This window comes from Palaemon carinicauda, chromosome 20 (genome assembly GCF_036898095.1).
Source record: "Palaemon carinicauda isolate YSFRI2023 chromosome 20, ASM3689809v2, whole genome shotgun sequence".
NCBI lineage: Eukaryota > Metazoa > Arthropoda > Malacostraca > Decapoda > Palaemonidae > Palaemon > Palaemon carinicauda.
In genome coordinates, this window is record NC_090744.1 from 115,800,473 (window position 1) to 115,825,765 (window position 25,293).

At 39.9% G+C, this 25,293-nt stretch overlaps 1 protein-coding gene across 1 annotated transcript in view; it reads left to right on the forward strand.

Annotated features, from left to right (window-relative positions):
• Positions 1-23,895, forward strand: part of LOC137614413 (GPI mannosyltransferase 3-like) — a 35,070-nt gene extending 11,175 nt beyond the window's left edge. Inside the window, exons 2-9 of the mRNA XM_068344214.1 lie at positions 2,787-2,926; positions 6,272-6,389; positions 8,246-8,468; positions 9,409-9,556; positions 12,756-13,019; positions 13,273-13,401; positions 21,693-21,869; positions 23,528-23,895. Of these exons, the coding sequence (XP_068200315.1) occupies positions 2,787-2,926; positions 6,272-6,389; positions 8,246-8,468; positions 9,409-9,556; positions 12,756-13,019; positions 13,273-13,401; positions 21,693-21,869; positions 23,528-23,882 (1,554 nt within the window). The 3' untranslated portion in view covers positions 23,883-23,895. The remainder of the gene's footprint in view (positions 1-2,786; positions 2,927-6,271; positions 6,390-8,245; positions 8,469-9,408; positions 9,557-12,755; positions 13,020-13,272; positions 13,402-21,692; positions 21,870-23,527) is intronic.
• The last annotated feature ends 1,398 nt before the right edge of the window (positions 23,896-25,293 follow it).

Below are 25,293 nucleotides of genomic sequence, written 5' to 3' on the forward strand. Positions count from 1 at the left end.
GGTACCTCGTCTTCGTCATCTACAAGACAGTGTACCTGTTCAAGAATTTTGTGCTTTGAACTGTATGACTTTCCAGGTGTTCGTCTTGTAGCCTCTTGGGGCCCATTTGTAAGGTGTACATTTGTTAATGCATCTTGATCTATTAGTATAAAATATTTCAAGAACAGTAAACATATTAAAATAGATCCTCCATATATAAACTATTAAGAGAGACTAATGTCAGCCTGTTCAACATGAAAAAAAAATGCTGCAAGTTTAAACTTATGAAGTTCCACATATTCAAATTTATGAGAGTCTAATGTAACATGCATAACAAACTAACTGAATGACAGTGGCAGAAATTAGTATGTAGATCAGAAATAAGAAATTTGATAGACCACAAGTTCTTGTCCAAAAAATTAAGATGAGGTTCAGCAGCTGAAGATCAGACGGGACAATACTCGAAACCAGGCAAGAAATTAAAACACCTTTTCAAAAATCTTAAAAGACTTTCTCAGTAATCCATTTTCTTGTGCAATTGAAGAAGAAACAGACCAAACATGCTTCTTAGAATTAAATTTCTTATTTATGAATTACACCTAAAATTTTAAGTCATGGAAAGTTAAAGAAACATTGTCAGTGCTAAGAGCTGGATGTTGAGGAACCACCGTCCTTGACCTACTTGCAATCATACTTTGAGTTTTGTTATGGTTCAACGTCATACCCCATAATCTGCACCATGCACTAGTTTTGGCTAGATCTCTATTAAGGGATTCAGCTACCCCGGATCTACATTCAGGAGATGGAATTAAAGCAAGAAGAGTAGCATCATCAGTATATGCAACATGTTTGTTTTCTAGGCCAAACCACATATGTGTATGTACTGTAGTATGAAAAGTAATGGGCCAAGAACACTACCCTGAGGAACGCCAGATATCACATTACCGTTACCGATCCCATAATCCACCAGGATCGTAGGGGCGCTGCATGGTGGAACACCGCAATAGGAGCCTCCACTTTTCACGGTCGTGTGCGAGTGCCTGGGTCTGGGCGAAGGTTTTTCCTGTCCATTCAGCAATGTTGTCGGTCCACCTCTTTCTCTGTACTCAACATGGTGCCCATCAACAACTCTGCAATCTATCACTCTAAAATTCTATAATGATGCTAAGGAAAGACCTACTTACTCCCAACTATTTGAGTTTGAAAACAAGTGCCTCTTGATTAACACGGTCAAAAGCAGCACTAAAGTCAAGACCAATCATACAACCATTCTGACCACAATCAAAGGATTTCTGTACAGCATTGGAGATTGTAAGAAGGGCATCACATGCTCCAAGGCCTTTACGAAAACCAAATTACAAACTAGGGAACAGATGATTACCTTCAGCATACCTATTTAGACGAATTGTCCAAAGACGTTCAAAAACTTAAGCTAATTTGGGAGTTATGGAAATTGGTCGGTAATCAGCTGGTTTAGAGCTACCACAGACACACATAATGGAGTAAAATTACCAATTCTCCAAGTACTAAAAGATCAGTTGGTGATCATTTCCAGGAAAAAAATTAACCCTTTTACCCCCAAAGGACGTACTGGTACGTTTCTCAAAAGCCATCCCTTTACCCCCATGGACGTACCGGTACGTCCTTGCAAAAAAATGCTTTAAAATTTTTTTTTTTTCATATTTTTGATAATTTTTTGAGAAAATTCAGGCATTTTCCAAGAGAATGAGACCAACTTTTCCTCTCTATGACTAAAATTAAGGCTGTTAAAGCAATTTAAAAAAAATATACTCCAAAATGTGCTGGGAAAAAAATAACCCCCTGGGGGTTAAGGGTTGGAAATTTCCAAATAGCCTGGGGGTAAAAGGGTTAATTAACCTTTCAGTTCGTTTCTAAGGGGACTTCCAACCCACCAAGCAGTGAATCTCCCTAATTAAGGGACGTGGGTTATATGCCATGTATGAACAAAACACAAATTTTTTAATAATATTTGTATTTTTCCTAGCCTTAAAAACCTGAGTCCTTTAATCTAACTTCCTTCCCAACCACCCTCTTAATCTTGGGCCAAAAGATCAAAAGTAAAGGCTCTCCTGCTGAAGAAGGGCCGAGGTTACTTGCCCTATACCCTTACCAGCTGGATCACTGCTTGTTATCTATATTTAATGACTGAAGTACAGTAATTTGCATTTTGTTTAATTATAGAAACCTTAGTCTTTTGAGATATATTTTCCACCTCAACCACCCCACAAGTCCCTGGGCTAAGGCTAGAAGGGAGGATCTAGTCAACTGACAGGAGGGCGGGGGTTTTCAATCATTGCTGAAGTCATATCCAAACTAAAGGACAGGGGACAGGTTTGCGTAGGTGGGGAAAATATGAATTGAAAACTGTTTGATTTTATACCAGTTTGTTCCAACACAGAGACTTACCTCGAAACACTTTCTTAGGAGTTACCGAGAAACACTTTCGGGTTATGGCCCTCCCTTCCTTCCCCCGGGTGCCTCACTGATCTTTAGTATTGTTACTTTCATAGAACTTACTGGAGATCACGACCCAAGCGCACATGTGGCCTACCTCGGGTTTGCCCTCAGGGCACGTATCCTTCCGCTAGGCCTACCATTACAGAAAATGGGAGTAGGGTAAACTACACAAAACTCTGGTCGTTTGAGAGGAGGTTCCAGGTAACTCCTAAGAAAGTGTTTCTCGGTAAGTATGTCAGGAAAAATACAAATTGCTAATAATTTGTGATATTTATATGAATTGATACTTCTTTGCAATACAGTACTGTACATTGATATTTGTTTTGCAGGTACTCTCGTCAGATTTTATAAACGACCCATGGATGGTCTTTCTTTTGGTGCGCGTATTGAGTGTGTTTTTTGTACAGACATGGTTTGTGGCTGATGAATATTGGCAAGCCACAGAAATTGCTCATCACATGGCGTTTGGGTGAGTCTTAAAACTTACAGCACTCTTTTGAATTACATTGTATTGTTTTATTTAGAATTAGCATTACAGTTTCATGTTAATGATGCATTACAGTAATTTGCATCTAGGTATGTTTATTTATTAACCCTTTTACCCCCAAAGGACGTACTGGTACGTTTCACAAAACTCATCCCTTTACCCCCATGGACGTACCGGTACGTCCTTGCAAAAAAAGGCTATAAAATTGTTTTTTTCGTATTTTTGATAATTTTTTGAGAAAATTCAAGCATTTTCCAAGAGAATGAGACCAACCTGACCTCTCTGTGACAAAAATTAAGGCTGTTAGAGCATTTGAAAAAAAATACACTGCAAAATGTGCTTGGAAAAAAATAACCCCTTGGGGGTTAAGGGCTGGAAATTTCCAAATAGCCGGGGGTAAAAGGGTTAATGATGCATTACAGTAATTTACATCTAAGTATGTTTATTTATTAAAGTCAACGCATCAATTTACATAACATTATAAGTCATCTGCATGAAAATTTTGACTTAGGAACTTCAAAAGATGAGAACCAAATGAAAAGTCATTTGAACATAGGTAGAAGGTTGGCCAGTGTACCAGGTTCCCATTGAGGTACTACCACTAGAGGAGTATTGGGTTCTTTGACTGGCCAGGTAGCGCAACGTTGAATCCCTGTCTGGTTACGGCTCATTTTCCCTTTGCTTACACATACACTGAATATTCTTATCTATTCGTTACACATTCTCCTCTTTCCTCCTACACTTTATAACACTAAGCTAATATTATTATTATTATTATTACTATCCAAGCTACAACCCTAGTTGGAAAAGCAAGATGCTATAAGCCCAGGGGCTCCAACAGGGAAAAATAGCCCAGTGAGGAAAGGAAATAAGGAAATAAATAAATGAAGAGAACAAATTAACAATAAATCATTCTAAAATAAGTAACAACGTCAAAACAGACATGTCATATATAAACTATTAACAACATCAAAAACAAATATGTCATAAATAAACTATAAAAAGACTCATGTCCGCCTGGTCAACAAAAAAGCATTTGCTCCAACTTTGAACTTTTGAAGTTCTTCTTCACTCAAGTAGTCAACTGCGACTTTTCACCTGTTAAGGGTCAAAGAGAGACTTTAGCTATGGTAAGCAACTCTTCTATGAGAAGGACACCCCAAAGTCAAACCATTGTTCTCTAGTCTTGAGTAGTACCATAGCCTCTGTACCATGGTCTTCTACTAATATTATTATTATTAAATGCTAAACTACAACCCTAGTTGGAAAAGCAGGATGCTATAAGCCCAGGCGCCCCCAACAGGGAAAATAGCCCAGTGAGGAAAGGAAATAAAAAAAATAAAATATTTTAAGTATAGTAACAATATTAAAATAAATATTTCCTATAAAAACTATAAAAACTTTTAACAAAACAAGAGGAAGAAAAACTAGATAGAAGTGTGCCCGAGTGTACCCTCAAGCAAGAGAACTAACCCAAGACAGTGGAAGACCATGGTACAGAGGCTATGGCACTACCCAAGACTTGAAAGCAATGGTTTGATTTTGGAGTGTCCTTCTCCTATCTTTGGTTCGACTTCTCTTGCTTGAGGGTACTCTTGGGCTCACTATTCTATCTGGTTTCTCTTAATCTTGTTTTTTTTTTAATGGTGTGCCAGGCAGTCTTAATAGAAGGGTCATGGAGGCCTGGTGATTCATTAAGAGGGTGTATTTCTTTATCTCTCTCTCTGGTATTTATTTTTAAAACATCCTTATTATCCTTCCTTCAGTTAAAGTGGGTAACTTGGAGGGTATTTAGCCTTGCACGGTGTGTCGGCTCTGCCCTGTTGACCAATTTTATCTGACACTTTATCTTTAGTCTGTTGGTTGCTTGAGTCACTTTATGTATACTGTATTTGTGTACTTATTATTTTTATTATCATTATTGTCAAGTTTGTTTTTTTAAGTACAGTATAATGAAAATTTTGTATTGCTTTTAATTCTTAATCTGTCTGGAGATATTGAGTCAATTCCGGGTCCAGCGAGTCTTAGACTTTGCCAGTGTCATCTAACAATACAACATTTGTGGGCTGCATGCCAATATTCAAGACCTTACAGTTGCCTCCAGACAGTATACAGCATTCTGTTATGTTCAGAAACTTATCTGTGCTCCTTATTACAGGTTTTAAAAAACCAATAATATTGAAACGGGATGCCCTTCCTAGAGCAAGGAGAATGGTGGTGTATATTAGGACTGAGTTCCCTGCTTCTCATAATGTGCATGCCATGAGATTCAGGAAATAAAAGTTTTTGATAGGACTAACCACTTTTATTTATTTTCGATCTATTGGAATCCATACTTAGATAATTCTATCCTTGATTGTCTTCTTACCATTATGGCTAAGATACAAGAAGATAATAGAAAGCCATTTTTTTATCTTGGTGATTTCAACGTTTACCAGAGGGAATTGTTAAATTTTGTTTCTCAGAGTGGTGTCTTAAGAGCTTTGGACATTGCCTCTGAGTCAGGCTGTTAGCAAACCATAAGGGAAGCTACTCACAGGTCTTGTAAATGCTTGGACCTAGTATACACTGGCTCCCCTGGTCTATTCTCCAGCTGTATATCTGTTCATGCCTTAATTTCGTTGGTAATTTAGACTGATGAGCCTATCCCTGATGTGTGGCATCATGTAAGATATACATACATACATATACCAAGGCACTTCCCCCATTTTTGGGGGGTAGCCGACATCAACAAATGAAACAAAACAAAAAAAAGGGGACCTCTACTCTCTACATTCCTCCCAGCCTAACTAGGGACTCAACCGAGTTCAGCTGGTACTGCTAGGGTGCCACAGCCCACCCTCCCACATTATCCACCACAGATGAAGCTTCATAATGCTGAATCCCCTACTGCTGCTACCTCCGCGGCCATCTAAGGCATTGGAGGAAGCAGCAGGGCCTACCGGAACTGCGTCACAATCGCTCGCCATTCATTCCTATTTCTAGCACGCTCTCTTGCCTCGCTCACATCTATCCTCCTATCACCCAGAGCTTCCTTCACTCCATCCATCCACCCAAACCTTGGCCTTCCTCTTGTACTTCTCCCATCAACTCTTGCATTCATCACCTTCTTTAGCAGACAGCCATTTTCCATTCTCTCAACATGGCCAAACCACCTCAACACAAAATCTCAAGCAGATTGATCTTATGAATTTGAATTGTTCACATTTGTATATAAGTATTGTCTGTTGTTCTCTTAAATGAAAATCTAGTCAACATGATTGATCTTTTGTAGTTTTAATTTCATATAGAGCTTTGTAGTGGTTAGAGTTCTATTTCATTTTGTAGGTATGGATACCAGACATGGGAATGGCAGCATGGAATTCGCAGCGCTGTGTATCCAGCTATTTTTGGTGCTATTTACAAAGTATTACATCTTGTGAAGCTTGATTATCCTTTCTTGTTGGTAAGTCATTACAACTTACTGTAACTAAGACCTGAGCCAACCTTATTTTCTTATGTCATACATATTTTCATGATTATTTTTCCGGCTAAGAGTTTGATATACAATTTTAGATCTTGAGGAGGCATTGGACAGAGTACCAAGGTAAGTAATTAAAACCTAATTTAGAAGGAAGTGGTTATTAGAAAATAATCATGAATGTAATGGTTATTTTACGAGGATGCTCCATAACGCAACGCTAATACACCCAGAGACACAAGGATGCAAAGGGAAAGTGAAATGGAAACACGTGGGTAACACGCGGTAAGCACAAAGGATCGGGGGACACAAAGGGTCGCACAGGTAAGAGAGAGCGCGGCGAGATGTTGATCACGTCGCGACCAGAAACTTACTGACGAGTCGACGACCTGAGCTAGCACGCTTCCCGACCCCGGGTCGCCTCAGGGCACATATCACACTACCTGAGGTTGACCCCTTAGAAAACGGAAAGAGGGTAAACTATACAAAAAGCTGGTCGGTTAGGTAGAGTTACCAGTAACTCCTAAGAAGGTAGTTCTAGGTAATTATGTTAGGAAAAATACAAATTACTTAAAAATTTGTGATTTTACTGTAACAGAGTTAAAATGAAGGCAGTACTAGGGTTATCCGAAGAGCTTGAGATACATAAAAGTTTGGAGTTTATCAAGGCTCAGCTCTGAGCCTTTTTGCTGTGGATCATAATGGCTTTACAAAGCTACAAAGGAGAGCAGGAAAGGGGGTGTCCAATGAGAACTGCAATATGCAGATGACCTAGTATTAACAATTGAATCTGAGCATGAGGTAATGGATATATTTAAAATGTAGGAGAGTGAAATAGAGAGGAGAGGACTGAACTTCAATGTGAGTATTATTATTATTATTATTATTATTATTATTATTATTATTATTATTATTATTAGCCAAGCTACAACCCTAGTTGGAAAAGCAAGATGCTATAAGCCCAAGGGCTCCAACAGGGAAAAATAGCCCAGTGAGGAAAGGAAATAAGGAAATAAATAAATGATGAGAATAAATTAACAATATATCATTCTAAAAACAGTAACAGCGTCAAAACAGATATGTCCTATATGAACTATTAACAACGTCAAAAACAGATACAGGTATGTCATATATAAACTATTAACAACGTTAAAAACAGATATGTCATATATAAACAATAAAAAGACTCGTGTCAGCCTGGTCAACATAAAAACATTTGCTCCAACTTTGAACTTTTGAAGTTCTACTGATTCAACTACCCGATTAGGAAGATCATTCCACAACTTGGTAACAGCTGGAATAAAACTTCTAGAATACTGTGTAGTATTGAGCCACATGATGGAGAAGGCCTGGCTATTAGAATTAACTGCCTGCCTAGTATTACGAACAGGATAGAATTGTAACACAGTTAAGGGTAGATGGAAGGGAAAGATTTGGAAAATTACAATTAGGAAAGTGGTCATGTGGAGAAAGTGTAGTGTTGAATGTTATACAGTTTACGAAATATAACAGATGGCATTACAAGTGTATTACAAAAAATACCTGGAGTAATAGATTTTAGTTGTTTGAAATATGTAACAAGGTCAAATTGGAAAGATGAAGGAGCAAAGAACCAGGTTTTTTAAAAGAATATTTGACTGTGAAGCAGGAGTTTAGATGGCAGTAAGAAAGAAGCGGCCTGAGCTTAGAGGAAAAGGATAGAAATTTACACTTTAAAGTTGCGACTCTTTGAAAAGATTGTTTTTGCATTTTAGCATAAATATGCATGACATTATAGCAAGCACATTAATACTGCATTCATTAATATGGCAAGTTCATTCAAGATATTATTTTTGTTTCAGGTAGAACTCCCTAGGCTGCTCCAAGCAGTTGCATTCAGCGTAGGTGATTATCACATATGGAAACTTTCAAAGGAACTCTATTGCAAAGAGTCGGCCTCCTGGACGATCATTTGTTTAATATCATCTTGGTTTCTGGAGTACTGTGCGCCTCGAACTCTGACGTCCTCGGCCGAGACGGTGCTCACCTCTATTGCCTTGTGTTACTATCCGTGGAAGAGGAAAGGTATAGTTGCCTCCAGACAGTATACAGTATTCTGTTATGTTCAGAAACTTTAATGGCAAGTTCAGAAACTTATCTGTGCTCCTTATTACAGGTCTGTTTTAATACCGTTACTGTTTTTAGAATGATATATTGTTAATTTATTCTCATCATTTGTTTATTTCCTTATTTCCTTTCCTCACTGGGCTATTTTTCCCTATTGGAGCCCTTGGGCTTATAGCATCTTGCTTTTCCAACTAGGGTTGTAGCTTGGCTAGTAATAATAATAATAATAATAATGCTTTACAGAGCCTGGTAATATTTGGGAAAGCTTTTAGTCTTTCATTTTGATAATGAAGTTCCTGTTCCATATATTATAAAAAGCCTGGATAGAAATTGTCATCTCTATTCTATAATTAGATACTGAACCATTTATTAACCCTTTTACCCCCAGACTATTTGGAACTTTCCAAACCTTAACCCCCAGGCTTTTTTTTTTTTCAAGCACATTTTGCAATATATATTTTTTAAATTGCTCTAACAGCCTTAATTTTTGTCATAGAGAGGTCAGGTTGGTCTCATTCTTTTGGAAAATGCCTGAAGTTTCTCATAAAGTAATAAAAATATGCAAAAAAGAAAAAATTAAAATAGCAGTTTTTTGCAAGGATGTACCAGTACGTCCATGGGGTAAAGGGATGAGTTTTGTGAAACGTACCAGTACGTCCATTGGGGGTAAAGGGATGAGTTTTGTGAAACGTACCAGTACGTCCATTGGGGGTAAAGGGATGAGTTTTGTGAAACGTACCAGTACGTTCATTGGGGGTAAAGGGATGAGTTTTGTGAAACGTACCAGTACTTCCATGGGGGGTAAAGGGGTGAGTTTTGTGAAACGTACCAATACGTCCATTGGGGGTAAAAGGGTTAACTATAAATGTATATATAATGCCACCTCTTTTTCTTCTAGATGGTTATAGCACCGGATATCTATGGCTAGTAGGGGCTGCGTGTGTGATAAGACCAACAGCTGCTATTATGTTCATGCCTTTGTGTTTGGAGCATTTATGGAAGTCACGGTGTAAACAAAAACTGATTGTTCGATATTTGTTAACTATGTAAGTATGAGTATTGTTGTTATACTAGGTATAATAGAATAATTTATATTGTTTTATTCGTTCTCGCTCAATATTCATATGCTCAAGGTGTCTGGACATTCTCTTCTAGAAGTATATACTATATACCCCTGAATGGGCGGAGCTAATTACTATGGACACTCATCATTTCCATATTTTAAGGATATTTTTTATATTCAGCATCTTGATTAGTTTCCTTAAAAAATGTGCACTTCAGTCACACCATAGAATGTTATAAAACAAATTTTCTGCGGCAATCTGGACCTGCTCTTGCGCCATAACAAAGTGTGGCATGAGACATCTCCGACAACATTTTCCATAAATAGGGATTTTGACGTAGGAAAAATCTATTTCTGGGCGAGGGACCTGTGTCGCTCCGTGAAATGCTCCTCTAGCACCATTTCTAAGGTATAGTTATTGCTGAATATACCAGAGAAAAAGAGATGCATGGAATGCCAGGAATAAACCTAGCTCGCTCACTCTTTGAGTGTCAGTATAGAAAACTGGGACGTGATTGAACCACGACCATAGATCCCTCAGCAATTAGACCTCTCCTTCATCAGCATACCCCCTCTCTACCCCTACATATCCCCACCCCTCATCCTCATTCCTCTTCAGCACTTGTTGAGGTTTGGTTTGTCCCCAGAGTGCTAACTATCCTATCTACCATGGCTCTTCCCCAATTTTGTAAGGTAGCCCACATAAAAAAAAATGAAAAGGGGATTTTTCTTCTTGACATCTTTGAGCAAACAGTAGCTGAATTTCTTCTCATTGTAGTCACTCACGGAAAGGAGATTCGGTTTTTATATATTAATGATATATTCCTTCATTATTATTGCCTCATCATTGAGTGAAAGAAGGCACCAAGACCAAAGTGTGTGTTGCCTCTGTCCCCGTTCCCTGAGCCTGTCACCCCGACCCTTGTGATTTGGGGTCTGCTGTGGATATTACCTGCTCTTTATGTCGGTGGCTACGAGCTGGGTTGCGGGACCCTCTGAATGTGCTCTCCTTTTCCCATATTGCAGTGTGTCCCAGTGTTGTGGCTCCCGTTGGAGCAACCGATATGGTTTTTTTTCCTCCTGGGGAGAGTTGTCATCACCGGTCGCTCAGACTTCAACCCCTTGCAACATTATATGTAGGTTTGAAAATTGTAATGTTCTCCTCTGATTATTGTTGGACTGGTTTTATGGCTTATGCAGGAAAGGTTTTGATAGTCTGAGATTTTGTTGGTAGATTTTTTTTTTCTATTATTGTAATGGTAATCTGTATCTTATGTTTAATTTAATTATCAAATTACATTTTCTTTTTGTAACATTAGATATAGATTTGTTTGAATTTCAGGGGGTGTTTGATACGCTTCATAAGTTTGTAGGAAAAAAGTGTTTTGAACATAGATTGGTACTTTGTTTCTATGTACTGTAATCACAGTCCTTTTGTCCATGATTTTCTGGTTGTCTGTTTGATAAGTGGTTGCGATGAAAACAGTAATACTGGTATACTGTATGTCTAAGTCACTGTTACGTTGTACCTTTACATGAGAGGGATGTTGGGGGAAATATGACAAGCTAAGATTATTTCTTATTTTAGAGATCCTTTATTTATTGTTACCACTATCCTGCCATCCTTGGCAATGTGGAATTTATCTATGTGGCCGGATTGGTAACGTGTCTGTCTGGTGTTTGCCAGATGGGGGTTTGAGTCCCTCTCAGACTCTTTAGTGCCATTAGTATCTACAACCTTACCATCCTTGTGAGCTAAGGTTGGGGGGTTTGGGAGACCCTATAGGTCTATCTGCTGAATCATCAGCAGCCACTGCCTGACCCTCCCTGGTCCTAGCTTGAGTGGAGAGGAGGCTTGGGTGCTGATCATATAATACATGGTCAGTCTCTGGGGCATTGTCCTGATTGCTAGGGCAATGTCACTGTCCCTTGCCTCTGCCATTCATGAGCAACCTTTAAACCTTTAAGAGTAGAGTCATGTAAGTTAACCCTTTTACCCCCAGGCTATTTGGAAATTTCTAACCCTTAACCCCCAAGGGGTTATTTTTTTCCCAGCACATTTTGCAGTATATGTTTTTTAAATTGCTCTAACAGCCTTAATTTTTGTCATAGAGAGGTCAGGTTGGTCTCATTCTCTTGGAAAATGCCTGAATTTTTTCACAAAATTATCAAAAATATGAAAAAAATTTTTATAGCTTTTTTTGCAAGGACGTACCGGTACGGGCATGGGGGTAAAGGGATGGCTTTGTGAAACGTACCAGTACGTCCTTTGGGGGGTAAAAGGGTTAACATCATATTTATGACAGGATTATTCTTTCAGTATTTAGCTGGGAGTCCCATTTCTGGGCTCTGACCTGTGCCGCCCAGTGAAATGCTGATTTTACTTCATTTCTAAGGTTAAACTGCTATGAATTTACCAGAGAAAAAATGGTATAGGAATGCTAGGTTGAACCCAGCTCACTCACCTAATAGGTGTCGGTATAATATACTGGGGCATGATAACTCACAACCAGAGGCCTCGCACCATTTAGATATCTCCTTCCAATGTCCCTGTTACAGCGAGGTGCCGTTCAACACCTAACTTCGATCTCTACTACCAACATTCCAACCCACGCCTCTGACGTCGCTCCTTTACTGAGTCCCATAATTATGCTCCTTCCTTCCAACTGTTAGTGTAAAGATCTAGTTGTTAGAGGACTCGCTCAACTTCAGTTAGAGAGAGATTTATCAATGTTGGTAAAGTCAGCGTTGGTATGCCAATCCTTTATTTGTTGTTTCCAACTTTGAGACAGATAGTTCTAGGGAAATAATTTTGATGTTGAGCGAGTGTAAATTTTAACAATTGTATTTGAATGTTATTATAAGCACTATAATTATTCATTAATATACATATTTTATGTAAGTACCAATCCATTAGCAATACTGTATGAGGAGCCTGTGTTCTAAACATCAGCTCATGAAATTAAATGGAAAAATTGGCTGGAGAACACTACTGATAATTCTGTTTTGGTAAAACCATGGTATTTAAAAAAAAAAAAAAAAAAGAACTTGTAGTGTTTAAATTTTATTGTATTTCATAGTAAGAATATTATGTGGATCTTTCATAGTAAGAATATTATGTGGATAAAGATTTTTTAAACAAATCTTTAGTGATTTTTATATGGATTTATTTTCTGTCACAGAGGAACTGTGCTGCTCCTGAGTGTGGGTGTAGATTCCTGGTATTACGGCCATTTGGTTGTGGTTCCTTGGAGATTTGCCCATTTCAACGTAGTGTCTGGGTTGTCCTCTCATTATGGAACTCACCCATGGCATTGGTACTTGACTCAAGGAATTCCGGGAACTTTAGCAACACATCTCATCCCCTTTCTCCTGGCTGTTGCGTATTTCCCAGGACGACATAGAGCGCTCTTACCAATTTGCATATGGAGCATTTTTGCATACAGGTATAATTTCACTTGTCTTTTGCTCAGAATTTGTGGTCAAAATGTTGTTTACAACACTTATTTTAAGCAGAAGAATTTTTCACATCAGTTTGTTTTGGAAACTTTAGTTTCTAACTTTCCTTTTTCATGTATAAAATAATTTTTCACTGAATCATTTTGTTGCAGTTTTGTGTGAACAGAATATATCTTTTTTTCCATTTAGTGTATCATGTAAAGTTTTGTTTCAAGGTTAAATTAAATTTGTCTGTTTCAGTTGCCTTAGCCACAAGGAGTTTCGTTTCCTTCTTCCCATTTTACCGTTGTGCCTTTGCATCGCTGGCGATTACATTGCATTTGAGCTGACATCTCGATCCAAGAAAGCAGACACGAATGTGGTATGGAGGTAATGTCACTCTTAAACAATGCAGTATATTAAAACATAAGGTAGAAGACATACTTTTAGTTTATCATGTGAAATTTGGATGCTACACCATCCTAAAAGGTCGGTCCAGTTGCCATTGTTTGAATTACTCTTTAGCATATCTATTTATGGGAAGGCCAAGGTTTGGGTGGATAGATGGAGTGAAGGAAGCTCTGGGTGATAGGAGGATAGATGTGAGAGAGGCAAGAGAGCGTGCTAGAAATAGGAATGAATGGCGAGCGATTGTGATGCAGTTCCGGTAGGCCCTGCTGCTGCCTCCGATGCCTTAGATGACCGCGGAGGTAGCAGCAGTAGGGGATTCAGCATTATGAAGCTTCATCTGTGGTGGATAATGTGGGAGGGTGGGCTGTGACACCCTAGCAGTACCAGCTGAACTCGGTTGAGTCCCTTGTTAGGCTGGGAGGAACGTAGAGAGTAGAGGTCCCCTTTTTGTTTTTGTTTCTTTGTTGATGTCGGCTACCCCCCAAAATTGGGGGAAGTGCCTTGGTATATGTATGTATGTATGTATTTATGGGCATATTTGGTCTTAAGAAATCTTGCATGTCTTCTGAAAATAAGAGTTGATATATCTTCTTTCTCTGCATGCTTCCCCTTTTGGGTTTGCTATAATGATTCTCTAACACATTCATCCGTATCCTTCGGTCCAGTGCATCTTCCTTACTCAATCCCAACTCACTCACATCTCTTTCCACAGTCAATCCATCATAATTTTGATCTACCTAACGTTCTCCTACCTGGTAGTCCCATATCTATCATCTCCCTTATCGAATAGTCCTCCTCTCGTTTCGTTACATGTCCATGTCATCTTGCTCTACTTTCCTTCACCTTGGTTGAAGCTGCTGCTATGTTGAGAGTGCCTCTAACATGTTCATTCTTAACTTTATCCTATTTAATAAGTCCACATTGCCATCTCAGCATTGATATATCCTACTTAACCCTTTTACCCTCAGGCTATTTGGAAATTTCCAACCCTTGACCCCCGGGGGGTTATTTTTTTTCCCAGCACATTTTGCAGTATATTTTTTTTAAATTGCCCTAACAGCCTTCATTTTTGTCATGGAGAGGTCAGGTTGGTCTCATTCTCTTGGAAAATGCCTGAATTTTCTCAAAAAATTATCAAAAATATGAAAAAAATAAATTTTATAGCATTTTTTTGCAAGGACGTACCGGTACGTCCATGGGGGTAAAGGGATGGCTTTTGTGAAACGTACCAGTACGTCCTTTGGGGGTAAAACGGTTAATGATATTAATTTACATGTTGAAGCTGATAAATATCTCAGAAATAGGCTATGGAGTTGACTATTTAACTTGATACCATAGTGTTGATGCCCAGTTGGAGATTTCTTCAGTAGTTGTGATTCTTTTTCAGTAAATAGTTTAACTAAGGAAGGATTTAAGAGCATCAGGTAGTAGGGTCAATAAAGATCATGATACAGGTTTTTATGATACGTATGCATAAGGTGGAATTCTTTAGAAATTATCTTACATCATTCTTCTCTAATCTTAGGTAGTGCCATAACCTTTGTACCATGGTCTTGCACTGTCTTGGGTTAGGGTTCTCTTCCTTGAGGTTACACTCGGGCACACTATTCTATCTTATTTTTCTTCCTCGTGTTTTGTTAAAGGTTTTATAGTTTATATAGGAAATATTTATTTTTAAATATTTAACTTAGCCGGTGAATATATAGCTGCAACTCTGTTGCTCGACAGACAAAAAAACTGTAAAAACTCGCCAGCGATCGCTATACAGGTTGCGGGTGTGCCCATCAGCGCCAACTGTCGGCCAGATACCATACTCAATGTAAACAAAGACTCAATTTCTTCTCTGTCGACGTGTCGACAAGACGTACTTTTACCTGGAGTTTTCTCAACATATTTGGTGAAGTACTTCATTTTGGTTTGAGCTTTCGCAGTGCAGGTGTTTTATCTTCATCTTAAATCTTGAACTCGTTTTGGATAGATTTAATTTTTGGTGACAGAGAGTATGGACTTTCTTTGACTTTTAAATGGCCGACCCTTCCCTTAGACGGAAGTGTGTTTAGGCTTTTAGTAATTATCTTATCACGTTATAATTTAGTTATAGATTTTCCTCTATATATTTTATATCTCACCGCCTTTATTAGGCCTCTTCGATTAACTTTCCATTTATAATAAACATAAAAAATAAATTTTAATGTTTTGTTTATATGTGACCTTTCCTGAGAATAGGCGGTCCTAACTTGGAAACCGAAGTTAAACAACGTTGAGCCCTTTCAATCGTAAATAGCTTTTAAAGAGCTAATGATTTAAAACTTTTTAAATGAATATTTTTAATAAATATTTTATGAAAGATTTTCTTTGAATAGTCTTTGTACTGTTTTCAAAGATGAACTAACGTTTAGTTTTTTTATGCTACGCAGTTTGCGCTCTATCGTTACGATAGAGAGAGAGAGTATCACGGTTTCACTTTGCAGAAAGAGTAAATCGATTCTGACGTTTTGTTCATTCTTCTTTCAAAGCTTAAATGTTTTAAATTCTATTTTAAAGGAACTTTTTAATTGAAAAACCTTTCAGTTTTTTCCTTTGGTCAAATAACATGTTTTTTTGACGAAATGTAATTGGGCTCTTCTCTTAGGTGCGAAATCAAGAGAGAAAGAGAGAGAGAGATAGAGACGGAGGGAGAGAGAGGAGAGAAAACATTCCGTTCTAGCGGGTAACGTTGTTCTCGAGTTACTCTCGTCCCTAGTCTCTGTACGGGGAGAAAGGATAAAACGTTTTTAGTTTTATTCTCGTCCCCAGGCAATGTACGGTGAGAGATTGAAAACGTAGTTTTGAATGAACTAGTGTTTCTTCTCTTCCCCAACCACTGAATTTTTTTATCTTAAAAGATGTTTACTGTTTTTTTTTGCTGGTATTAATGTGCTTGCATTATACGACTGATTTCGCATTTACTACCTTTTGATGAGGGTAGAATTGCGTGCTTCAAGTAGAAATCAGTAAAAGTTTCGATTTCAGTGAAATAAGTGCAAAGCAGAAAATCGTAGTGATAAAGTGATATTGCGCAAAGTGTTACAGTGTTGCGTCCGAGGGTTCGTCTGTTCGTGCCTGTCGTTCACCTAGTCCGGGACCTCTTGCAAGCTCCCAAGCCCAGGGGAGAAGTAATGTCGTACGACTTATGGGTTCGAGAGGCCTTGATCAGCGAACACACGTTTCCCTCTATGGTATCGGGTGTATCTTACCAAGATCTCCCCTACCATAAGGCGAGAGAGACAATTTTCTCCTCGTCATCCGAAGGCTTTTCGCATAAGAAACCTGTAACAAGGTTTCGAGGCCCTTAAGCGAAAGTCAGTCCTTTCAGGACAGGTCCAGCGTCCTGGTTGCAGCCATTAGGACAGCTCTGACCCTATGCAGTCATCGGAAAACTGCTCGCCGCCTAACAAAAGTGTAACACAGACTCCGAGTCTTTTTTGTTGGCAAAGTGTTGCGGTCACAGACGTTACCCTCGTCTCTTACCGCAACCATTTCCGTTGATCCTAAATGGGTTGTACGGCAAGACATGCAGAATAAGCTTGCCTCCTTTATGGAAGACTATTCTGCCAATTAGTCCGTTGAGCCTAGCCGTTTATCTCATCGAGATCCTGGCTTTCAGCCAACCTAACGTTCCTTTGTGCGTCCTGTTGACGTTGGCGTAGCTAAGTCACGTCAGTCAGGTTGTTTAGAACCACACTCGATGCGGTCTCGTGTGGATTTTCAGCCACATTTGGACGTTAGGCCACTTGCTGATGCTCCTGTTGACGTTCAGGACGTTCGCTAACAATCGGAGTTGACTTGTTTTGTCGCTGTGCGTCAACCTCCGCATTCTAGAGTTGTTTTGACTGCTCAGTCAAGGCAGTCAAAGCAGTCTCGAGTGGACGCTGTGCGTCCTCACGAACCTTTTGTTGTTGACAGTTCACAGACTGTCAAGCAGTTACATGACGTTGCGTCCTGGTCTCTCGCACCTGTGGTTGTTGACAGTTCACAGACTGTCAAGCAGTTACATGACGTTGCGTCCTGGTCCGCTACTAATGCACCAGTGCGTGTGGACTCTGCTTGTAAAGCATTGCCACCACGGTAGGTCTCTCCCTTGCTTGAGACTCGGCTATTATCGGACAAGGTTCCTTTAGATGAGGAAGTTGCTGTTCCCCCTCCTACTGATATTCCTTTGAGGACTCTGTCAGACGGAGAGGAGCCTAAAGCTGCTTAGCCCTCTATGGACTTTAATTAAATCATGCTGATTTTTAAGGATCTTTGTCCGGATCTTTTTGTAACTGCTGCTCCTCGTTCGCCTAAACGTCAAAGCTTACACTAGGCCTAGCTACTTCGAAGCCGTTGTTTATAAGCTAGTGCTCTCTCGCTCTCCTAGAGAGCTTTACGTTTGCTAGGCGACTGGTTTATCACCAGGAGGAGTTTGGGGGATACAGCCTTTGCTTTCCCTTCTTTTAAACTGGCTTATAGAGCGAAAGTCTGATATGACACGAGAGAAGTTCTCGGCTTGGGAGTTCCTGCCTCTGCCCAGATAGGCTTCTCAAATCTCGTAGACTCTCCCTGGCGCCTGGCCAGGAGACGCTCCAAGATTTTACAGGTCAACTTCACAGCTGTTTTCGAGCCTTTGAAGTTTTGCTGTACAATTATGTCATGCATAAACAAGGCTTTCAGGGATGGAAAGCGGTACCGCTTCAGTCGCTAACCCCGTCTGTTGCCGCACCTGCTCCCGTAGACCCTTAATGGGCTTTGCTGCAAGACATGCAGTCCAAGCTTGCGTCCTTGATGGAGGACTTTAATGCGGAGAAGGTTGCTGCTGAACCTTCTGGCCAACAACCTTCCAAGCGGTCGGTTGTGCATCCTGTTGACGCTGAGGTAACCTTCTCGCGTCTACCAGTTGAGGTGGTTCCTCCACCGATGCGACCCAGTGTGGGTTGCCAGCCGCACGTTGACGTTAAGCGACGCTCGGAGGTGGTTGTTGACGTTCAGGACGTTCAACAACCATCAGAGGTAACTTGTTTTGACGCGGTGCGTCAACCTCCGCAACCCGGTATGGTGTTGACTGCACAACCCAGACGGTCTAGACAGTCTCGGGTGGACGCTGTGCGTCCTCGCGCACCCATGGTTGTTGACAGTTCTCAGACTGTGCAGCAGTTCCATGACGTTGCGTCCGGCTCCGTCACGCATGCACCAGTGCGACCGGACTCAGCGAACCAGACGTTGCCCACTCCGTTGCCGTTTCCTCATCAGTTTTCGGATGAGGAACTATCTGATGAGGACGTTGCTGAACAACAAGACGATCAGCCCCCAGAATAGATCAAGCCCTGCTATCCATCCAGAAGATGCTGAAGAAGGAACGCTGCTCAGTCAGGCTGTGGATGAGTCTGGTAGGGACGCTGTCATCCCTGGAACAGTTTGTATCACTTGATGGAAGGACAATATCAACCTAAGAGAGGGTCTTCCCCTGGCTGTTCAGACTCCCCACCACGTTCTCTTCTCGGACGCATCGGACTTGGGCTGGGGCGCGACACTGGACGGTCGGGAATGCTCAGGTCTGTGGAACTCGAGTCAGAGGAGCATGCATATCAACTGCAAGGAGCTGTTGGCAGTTCATCTGGCCTTGAAAAGCTTCGAGTATCTCCTTCGAGGCAAAGTGGTGGAGGTAAACTCGGACAACACCACGGCCTTGGCGTACATCTCCAAACAAGGAGGTACCCACTCACTGACGTTGTACGAGATCGCAAGGGACCTGCTCATCTGGTCAAAAGGTCGAGACATCTCCCTAGTAACGAGGTTCATCCAGGGCGACTTGAACGTCATAGCAGACTGTCTCAGTCGGAAAGGGCAAGTAATTCCAACCGAATGGACCCTCCACAAGGATGTGTGCAAGAGACTTTGGGCCACTTGGGGTCAACCAACCATAGATCTCTTTGCAACCTCGCTGACCAAGAGGCTTCCAATCTATTGCTCCCCAGTCCCGGACCCAGCAGCAATACATATAGATGCCTTCCTCCTAGATTGGTCACATCTGGATCTCTACGCATTCCCACCGTTCAAGATTGTCAACAAGGTACTGCAGAAGTTCGCCTCTCACGAAGGGACAAGGTTGACGTTAGTTGCTCCCCTCTGGCCCGCGAGAGAATGGTTCACCGAGGTACTTCGATGGTTAGTAGACGTTCCCGGAAGTCTTCCTCTAAGAGTAGACCTTCTACGTCAGCCACACGTAAAGAAGGTACACCAAAGCCTCCACGCTCTTCGTCTGACCGCCTTCAGACTATCGAAAGACTCTCGAGAGCTAGAGGCTTTTCGAAGGAGGCAGCCAGTGCGATTGCTAGAGCAAGGAGAGCGTCTACCATTAGAGTCTACCAATCGAAGTGGGAAGTCTTCCGAGACTGGTGCAAGTCAGTTTCTGTATCCTCGATCAGTACCTCTGTAGCCCAAATAGCTGATTTTCTCTTATACCTGAGAAAAGGACGATCCCTTTCAGCTCCCACGATCAAGGGCTACAGAAGCATGTTGGCATCGGTCTTCCGGCATAGAGGCTTAGATCTTTCCAACAATAAAGATCTGCAAGACCTCCTTAAGTCTTTTGAGACCACTAAGGAGCGTCGTTTGGCTACTCCTGGGTGGAATTTAGACGTGGTACTAAGATTCCTCATGTCAGACAGGTTTGAGCCTTTACAGTCAGCCTCCCTGAAAGATCTCACTCTTAAGACTCTTTTCCTGGTATGCTTAGCCTCGGCTAAAAGAGTCAGTGAGATTCATGCCTTCACCAAGAACATCGGATTTTCGTCGGAAAAAGCTACTTGTTCGCTGCAACTTGGTTTTCTAGCCAAAAATGAGCTACCTTCTCGGCCTTGGCCTAAATCTTTCGATATTCCCAGCTTATCGGAGATCGTAGGCAATGAACTAGAAAGAGTCTTATGCCCTGTTAGAGCTCTTAAGTTCTATTTAGATCGTACTAAACCTTTACGAGGCCAATCTGAAGCTTTATGGTGTTCAGTTAAGAAACCATCCTTGCCTATGTCAAAGAATGCTTTGTCATACTTTATCAGATTGTTAATACGAGAAGCTCATTCACATCTGAGTGAGGAAGACCGAGCTTTGCTTAAGGTTAAGACGCACGAAGTTAGAGCTGTAGCAACTTCTGTGGCCTTTAAGCAAAATAGATCTCTGCAAAGTATAATGGACGCAACCTATTGGAGAAGCAAGTCAGTGTTCGCGTCATTTTACTTGAAAGATGTCCAGTCTCTTTACGAGAACTGCTACACACTGGGACCATTCGTAGCAGCGAGTGCAGTAGTGGGTGAGGGCTCAACCACTACAATTCCCTAATTCCATATCCTTTTAATCTGTCTCTTGAAATGTTTTTAATGTTGTTTTTTATGGGTTGTCCGGAAGGCTAAGAAGCCTTTCGCATCCTGGTTGATTTGGCGGGTGGTCAAAGTCATTTCTTGAGAGCACCCAGATTAGGGGTTTGATGAGGTCCTGTTGTATGGGTTGCAGCCCTTGATACTTCAGCTCCTAGGGGTCTGTCAGCATCCTAAGAGGATCGCGAGGGTCCGTAAGGAAGACAGACTTACAAGGCAGAGTAATCGTCTAAGTCGACTTCCTTACCAGGTACCTATTTATTTTGTTTTTGTTATATTGATAACTTCCAAAATGAAATAAAAACTCTTAGCTTATACGATGTAAACATATTTAACTGGTCTCTACCCACCACCCTGGGTGTGAATCAGCTATATATATTCACCGGCTAAGTTAAATATTTAAAAATGATATTTTAATTTTAAAATAAATTTTTGAATATACTTACCCGGTGAATATATAAATTAAACGACCCTCCCTTCCTCCCCAATAGAGACGCAGTGGGATGAGAAGAAATTGAGTCTTTGTTTACATCGAGTATGGTATCTGGCCGACAGTTGGCGCTGGTGGGCACACCCGCAACCTGTATAGCGATCGCTGGCGAGTTTTTACTGTTTTTTGTCTGTCGAGCAACAGAGTTGCAGCTATATATATTCACCGGGTAAGTATATTCAAAAATTTATTTTATAATTAAAATATAATTTTTCTCCTTTAAGTTTCCTTTCCTCACTGGTTTATTTTCCCTGTTGGAGCCCCTTGGCTTATAGCATCCTGCTTTTCCAACTAGGGTTGTAACTTAGCAAGTAATAATAATAAATAATAATAATAATAGTAATATTGATAATAATAATACTTTTCATCCTTTTCATCTGATCTTTTTTCAGGGCAATGATTATTCTCATTTTCCTGATACTACCCAATGGTCTGGCCTTAGTATATTTGGGACTCGTACACCAGAGGGGACCACTAGATGCTATAAATGTGCTGAGAAAAGAAATTGCTGCGCATAAGGATCCCAGTGTATTATTTTTGATGCCGTGTCACTCCACACCTTATTACAGGTAAGTTCCAGTTCATAGATGTCAGTAGTCTTTAATAAAAGCATTTGTGTGCTATGTGTTGTCAGTAGTCTTTAATAAAAGCATGTGTGTGTTTTGTGTTGTCAGTAGTCTTTAATAAAAGCATTTGTGTGCTATGTGTTGTCAGTAGTCTTTAATAAAAGCCTCTGTGTGCTATGTGTTGTCAGTAGTCTTTAATAAAAGCATTTGTGTGCTATGTGTTGTCAGTAGTCATTAATAAAAGCATTTGTGTGCTGTGTGTTGTCAGTAGTCTTTAATAAAAGCCTCTGTGTGCTATGTGTTGTCAGTAGTCTTTAATAAAAGCATTTGTGTGCTATGTGTTGTCAGTAGTCTTTAATAAAAGCATTTGTGTGCTATGTGTTGTCAGTAGTCTTTAATAAAAGCCTTTGTGTGCTATGTGTTGTCAGTAGTCTTTAATAAAAGCATTTGTGTGCTATGTGTTGTCAGTAGTCTTTAATAAAAGCATTTGTGTGCTATGTGTTGTCAGTAGTCTTTAATAAAAGCCTTTGTGTGCTATGTGTTGTCAGTAGTCTTTAATAAAAGCATTTGTGTGCTATGTGTTGTCAGTAGTCTTTAATAAAAGCCTTTGTGTGCTATGTGTTGTCAGTAGTCTTTAATAAAAGCCTCTGTGTGCTATGTGTTGTCAGTAGTCTTTAATAAAAGCCTTTGTGTGCTATGTGTTGTCAGTAGTCTTTAATAAAAGCCTTTGTGTGCTATGTGTTGTCAGTAGTCTTTAATAAAAGCATTTGTGTGCTATGTGTTGTCAGTAGTCTTTAATAAAAGCATTTGTGTGCTGTGTGTTATCAGTAGTCTTTAATAAAAGCATTTGTGTGCTATGTGTTGTCAGTAGTCTTTAATAAAAGCATTTGTGTGCTGTGTGTTATCAGTAGTCTTTAATATAAGCATTTGTGTGCTGTGTGTTGTCCTTTGTTTATTATTTTCAACAATTGGGGGTGCAGATATCTATGGTTATCTTCGGTTACGTCCCTGATTATACACGATATCTTCGGATACTCGTTCCGGGGGTTGGAACCCCGTGATACCTGACGGTAATTCTCTTCTAATATCACTCGCAGAAATATTATACAGTAGGAAGCTGCCGAAGGGAACTTCCATCAGGACGACATGGCTCGAGCCCAAAAATATATTCATTCGTAATAGATTATAAATATATAGCAATAAGTTTTGAATACATTTAGGATACTTCTCAATCATTTATGTATCCTAAATTGTAATTGTTCCAACACGAATACTTACCTCGAACTACTTTCTTAGGAGTTACCTGTAATCTCCTCTCTACCGACCAGAGTTTTGTGTAGTATACCCTATACCCGTTTTCTATGGAGGGCTAACCCGGGAGTGAGAGAACGTGCCCCGAGGGTAGCCTTTGCGCTAGGTCGAGGTCCGTTTGGGTCGTGTGCGCAAGTAAGTTCCTCGGATGTTTGCAAAAAGTCCTTGCAAGGGCAGAGAGGCACTCGGGGAAGGTAGGGAGGGCCATTACCCGAAAGTAGTTCTCGGTAAGTATGTTAGGAAAAATAAAAATTACTTAAAATTTTTTATTTTTTTTCTTCAAAGTGAAATTTGACAATTTGCATTTTCTATCAGATTTTGTAAACATTTATATAATTTTTGTTTTCCAGTCACTTACATAGAAACATACCTCTTCGCTTCCTTACCTGCGAGCCCAATTTGCAGTACGAAGCCAACTACACAGACGAAGCAGATGTCTTTGAAAAAGCTCCTCTTAAATGGCTTCATCAGGAATATGGACTCAAAACTCACAAAGTTCCAGATAACACGGGAGAAAATGTATGGAGAGGCGGCAGTACAGGTGGTATTAAGTCTTTACCATCTCATATAATGTTATTTGATGTTCTATTGGAAAGAATTGAAAGCTTTCTTTCAGAACATGAATTTCAATTTTGTCACAAAATATATAACTCTCTAGTTGTTGATGGTAGGAGAAGCAAATATATTCTTATATTTTGTAGGTGATTAGATAGTTATATGTAATTGTAGGTGATTAAATAGGTAAATGTAATGCATATTTACATTTTACGTACAGTATTTGTACTGTGTTATAGTCCGGCTGCTGAATGTGTCAGCTTTGGAAAATTGCCTTTTTTATCTTTATTTTTTACAATATTGTAAAAATGTTACATGCACATGGAAATGTGTTTCAGTGAACAAACCATAGTATTACCTAACTTTCTTATATTTTAGACTAAACGGAGAAATAACGGTAAAAGTATTGACTACAGTATTATAATTAGTACAGTATACCAGCTATTACATCACATCTCTGTTAAGCATAATGGTACTGTGTATGCTAAGTTTTACATAAGGCATTTAATTTGACGTACATTTGTTTCAAGTTTGTATGCATATTAATTTCCCACTTTGGTCTTATGAGACAAACCGTGGTGTAGTTATATAACGCACCAAAGATGACCCTCATAGCTACCGGTACTTTTTGGACTCGGCAGGAATAGTTCACTGACTATGTGGGTCTTAATGTTGGCAGCCTTAACCCTGGAAAGGTATGATGGGTCATACGCGACCCCTACAGCATTTTCAAAACCTGTTTTTTCCCCATAAATCATCAGCTGTCTCGAATATGGAAGTGATCGACCTGTATACCCTTAAAGGGGTGTCCGAGTAGCGTACCTATCCAGGGTTAAAACTCGGAAAGGCCTTTTTGTAGGTGCTAGTATTAGTAATCATACTATGTATGTCATCAGGCAGGAGAACAGGGTCTGCTTTTCATGTCTTTCTCAAAATTGTAGTTATCGAAACTTTAATTTGAATTTTGATCAATAGGGAAAGTGAAGGGGAAGCATATCTCCTACATCACAGAAAACGGAGTATACACTGTAGAGCAGCGGGTCCCAAACTATCTTATCTGACGCCCCTTTTTGCTTCCAGTAGATCCATACGCCCCCACTCCTCTCTTTTTTTTTTTATATGAAATAGTTCTTACATTTATTTCTTAGCATTATACAGGAAAACAGATCTCTGTTTGTATTACATTTTAACCCTTTTACCCCCGGGGTATTTGGAAATTTCCAACCCTTAACCCCCAGGGGGTTATTTTTTTCCCAGCACATTTTGCAGTATATTTTTTTTAAATTGCTCTAACAGCCTTAATTTTTGTCATAGAGAGGTCAGGTTGGTGTCATTCTCTTGGAAAATGCCCGAATTTTCTCAAAAAATTATCAAAAAATATAAAAAACTAATTTTTATAGCATTTTTTTGCAAGGACGTACCGGTACGTCCATGGGGGTAAAGGGATGGCTTTTGTGAAACGTACCAGTACGTCCTTTGGGGGTAAAAGGGTTAATAATGAAAGCCACTCAAACCAATAATAGTACATTCCAGTAACTAAAAACGAAACATTTGGTTCAAA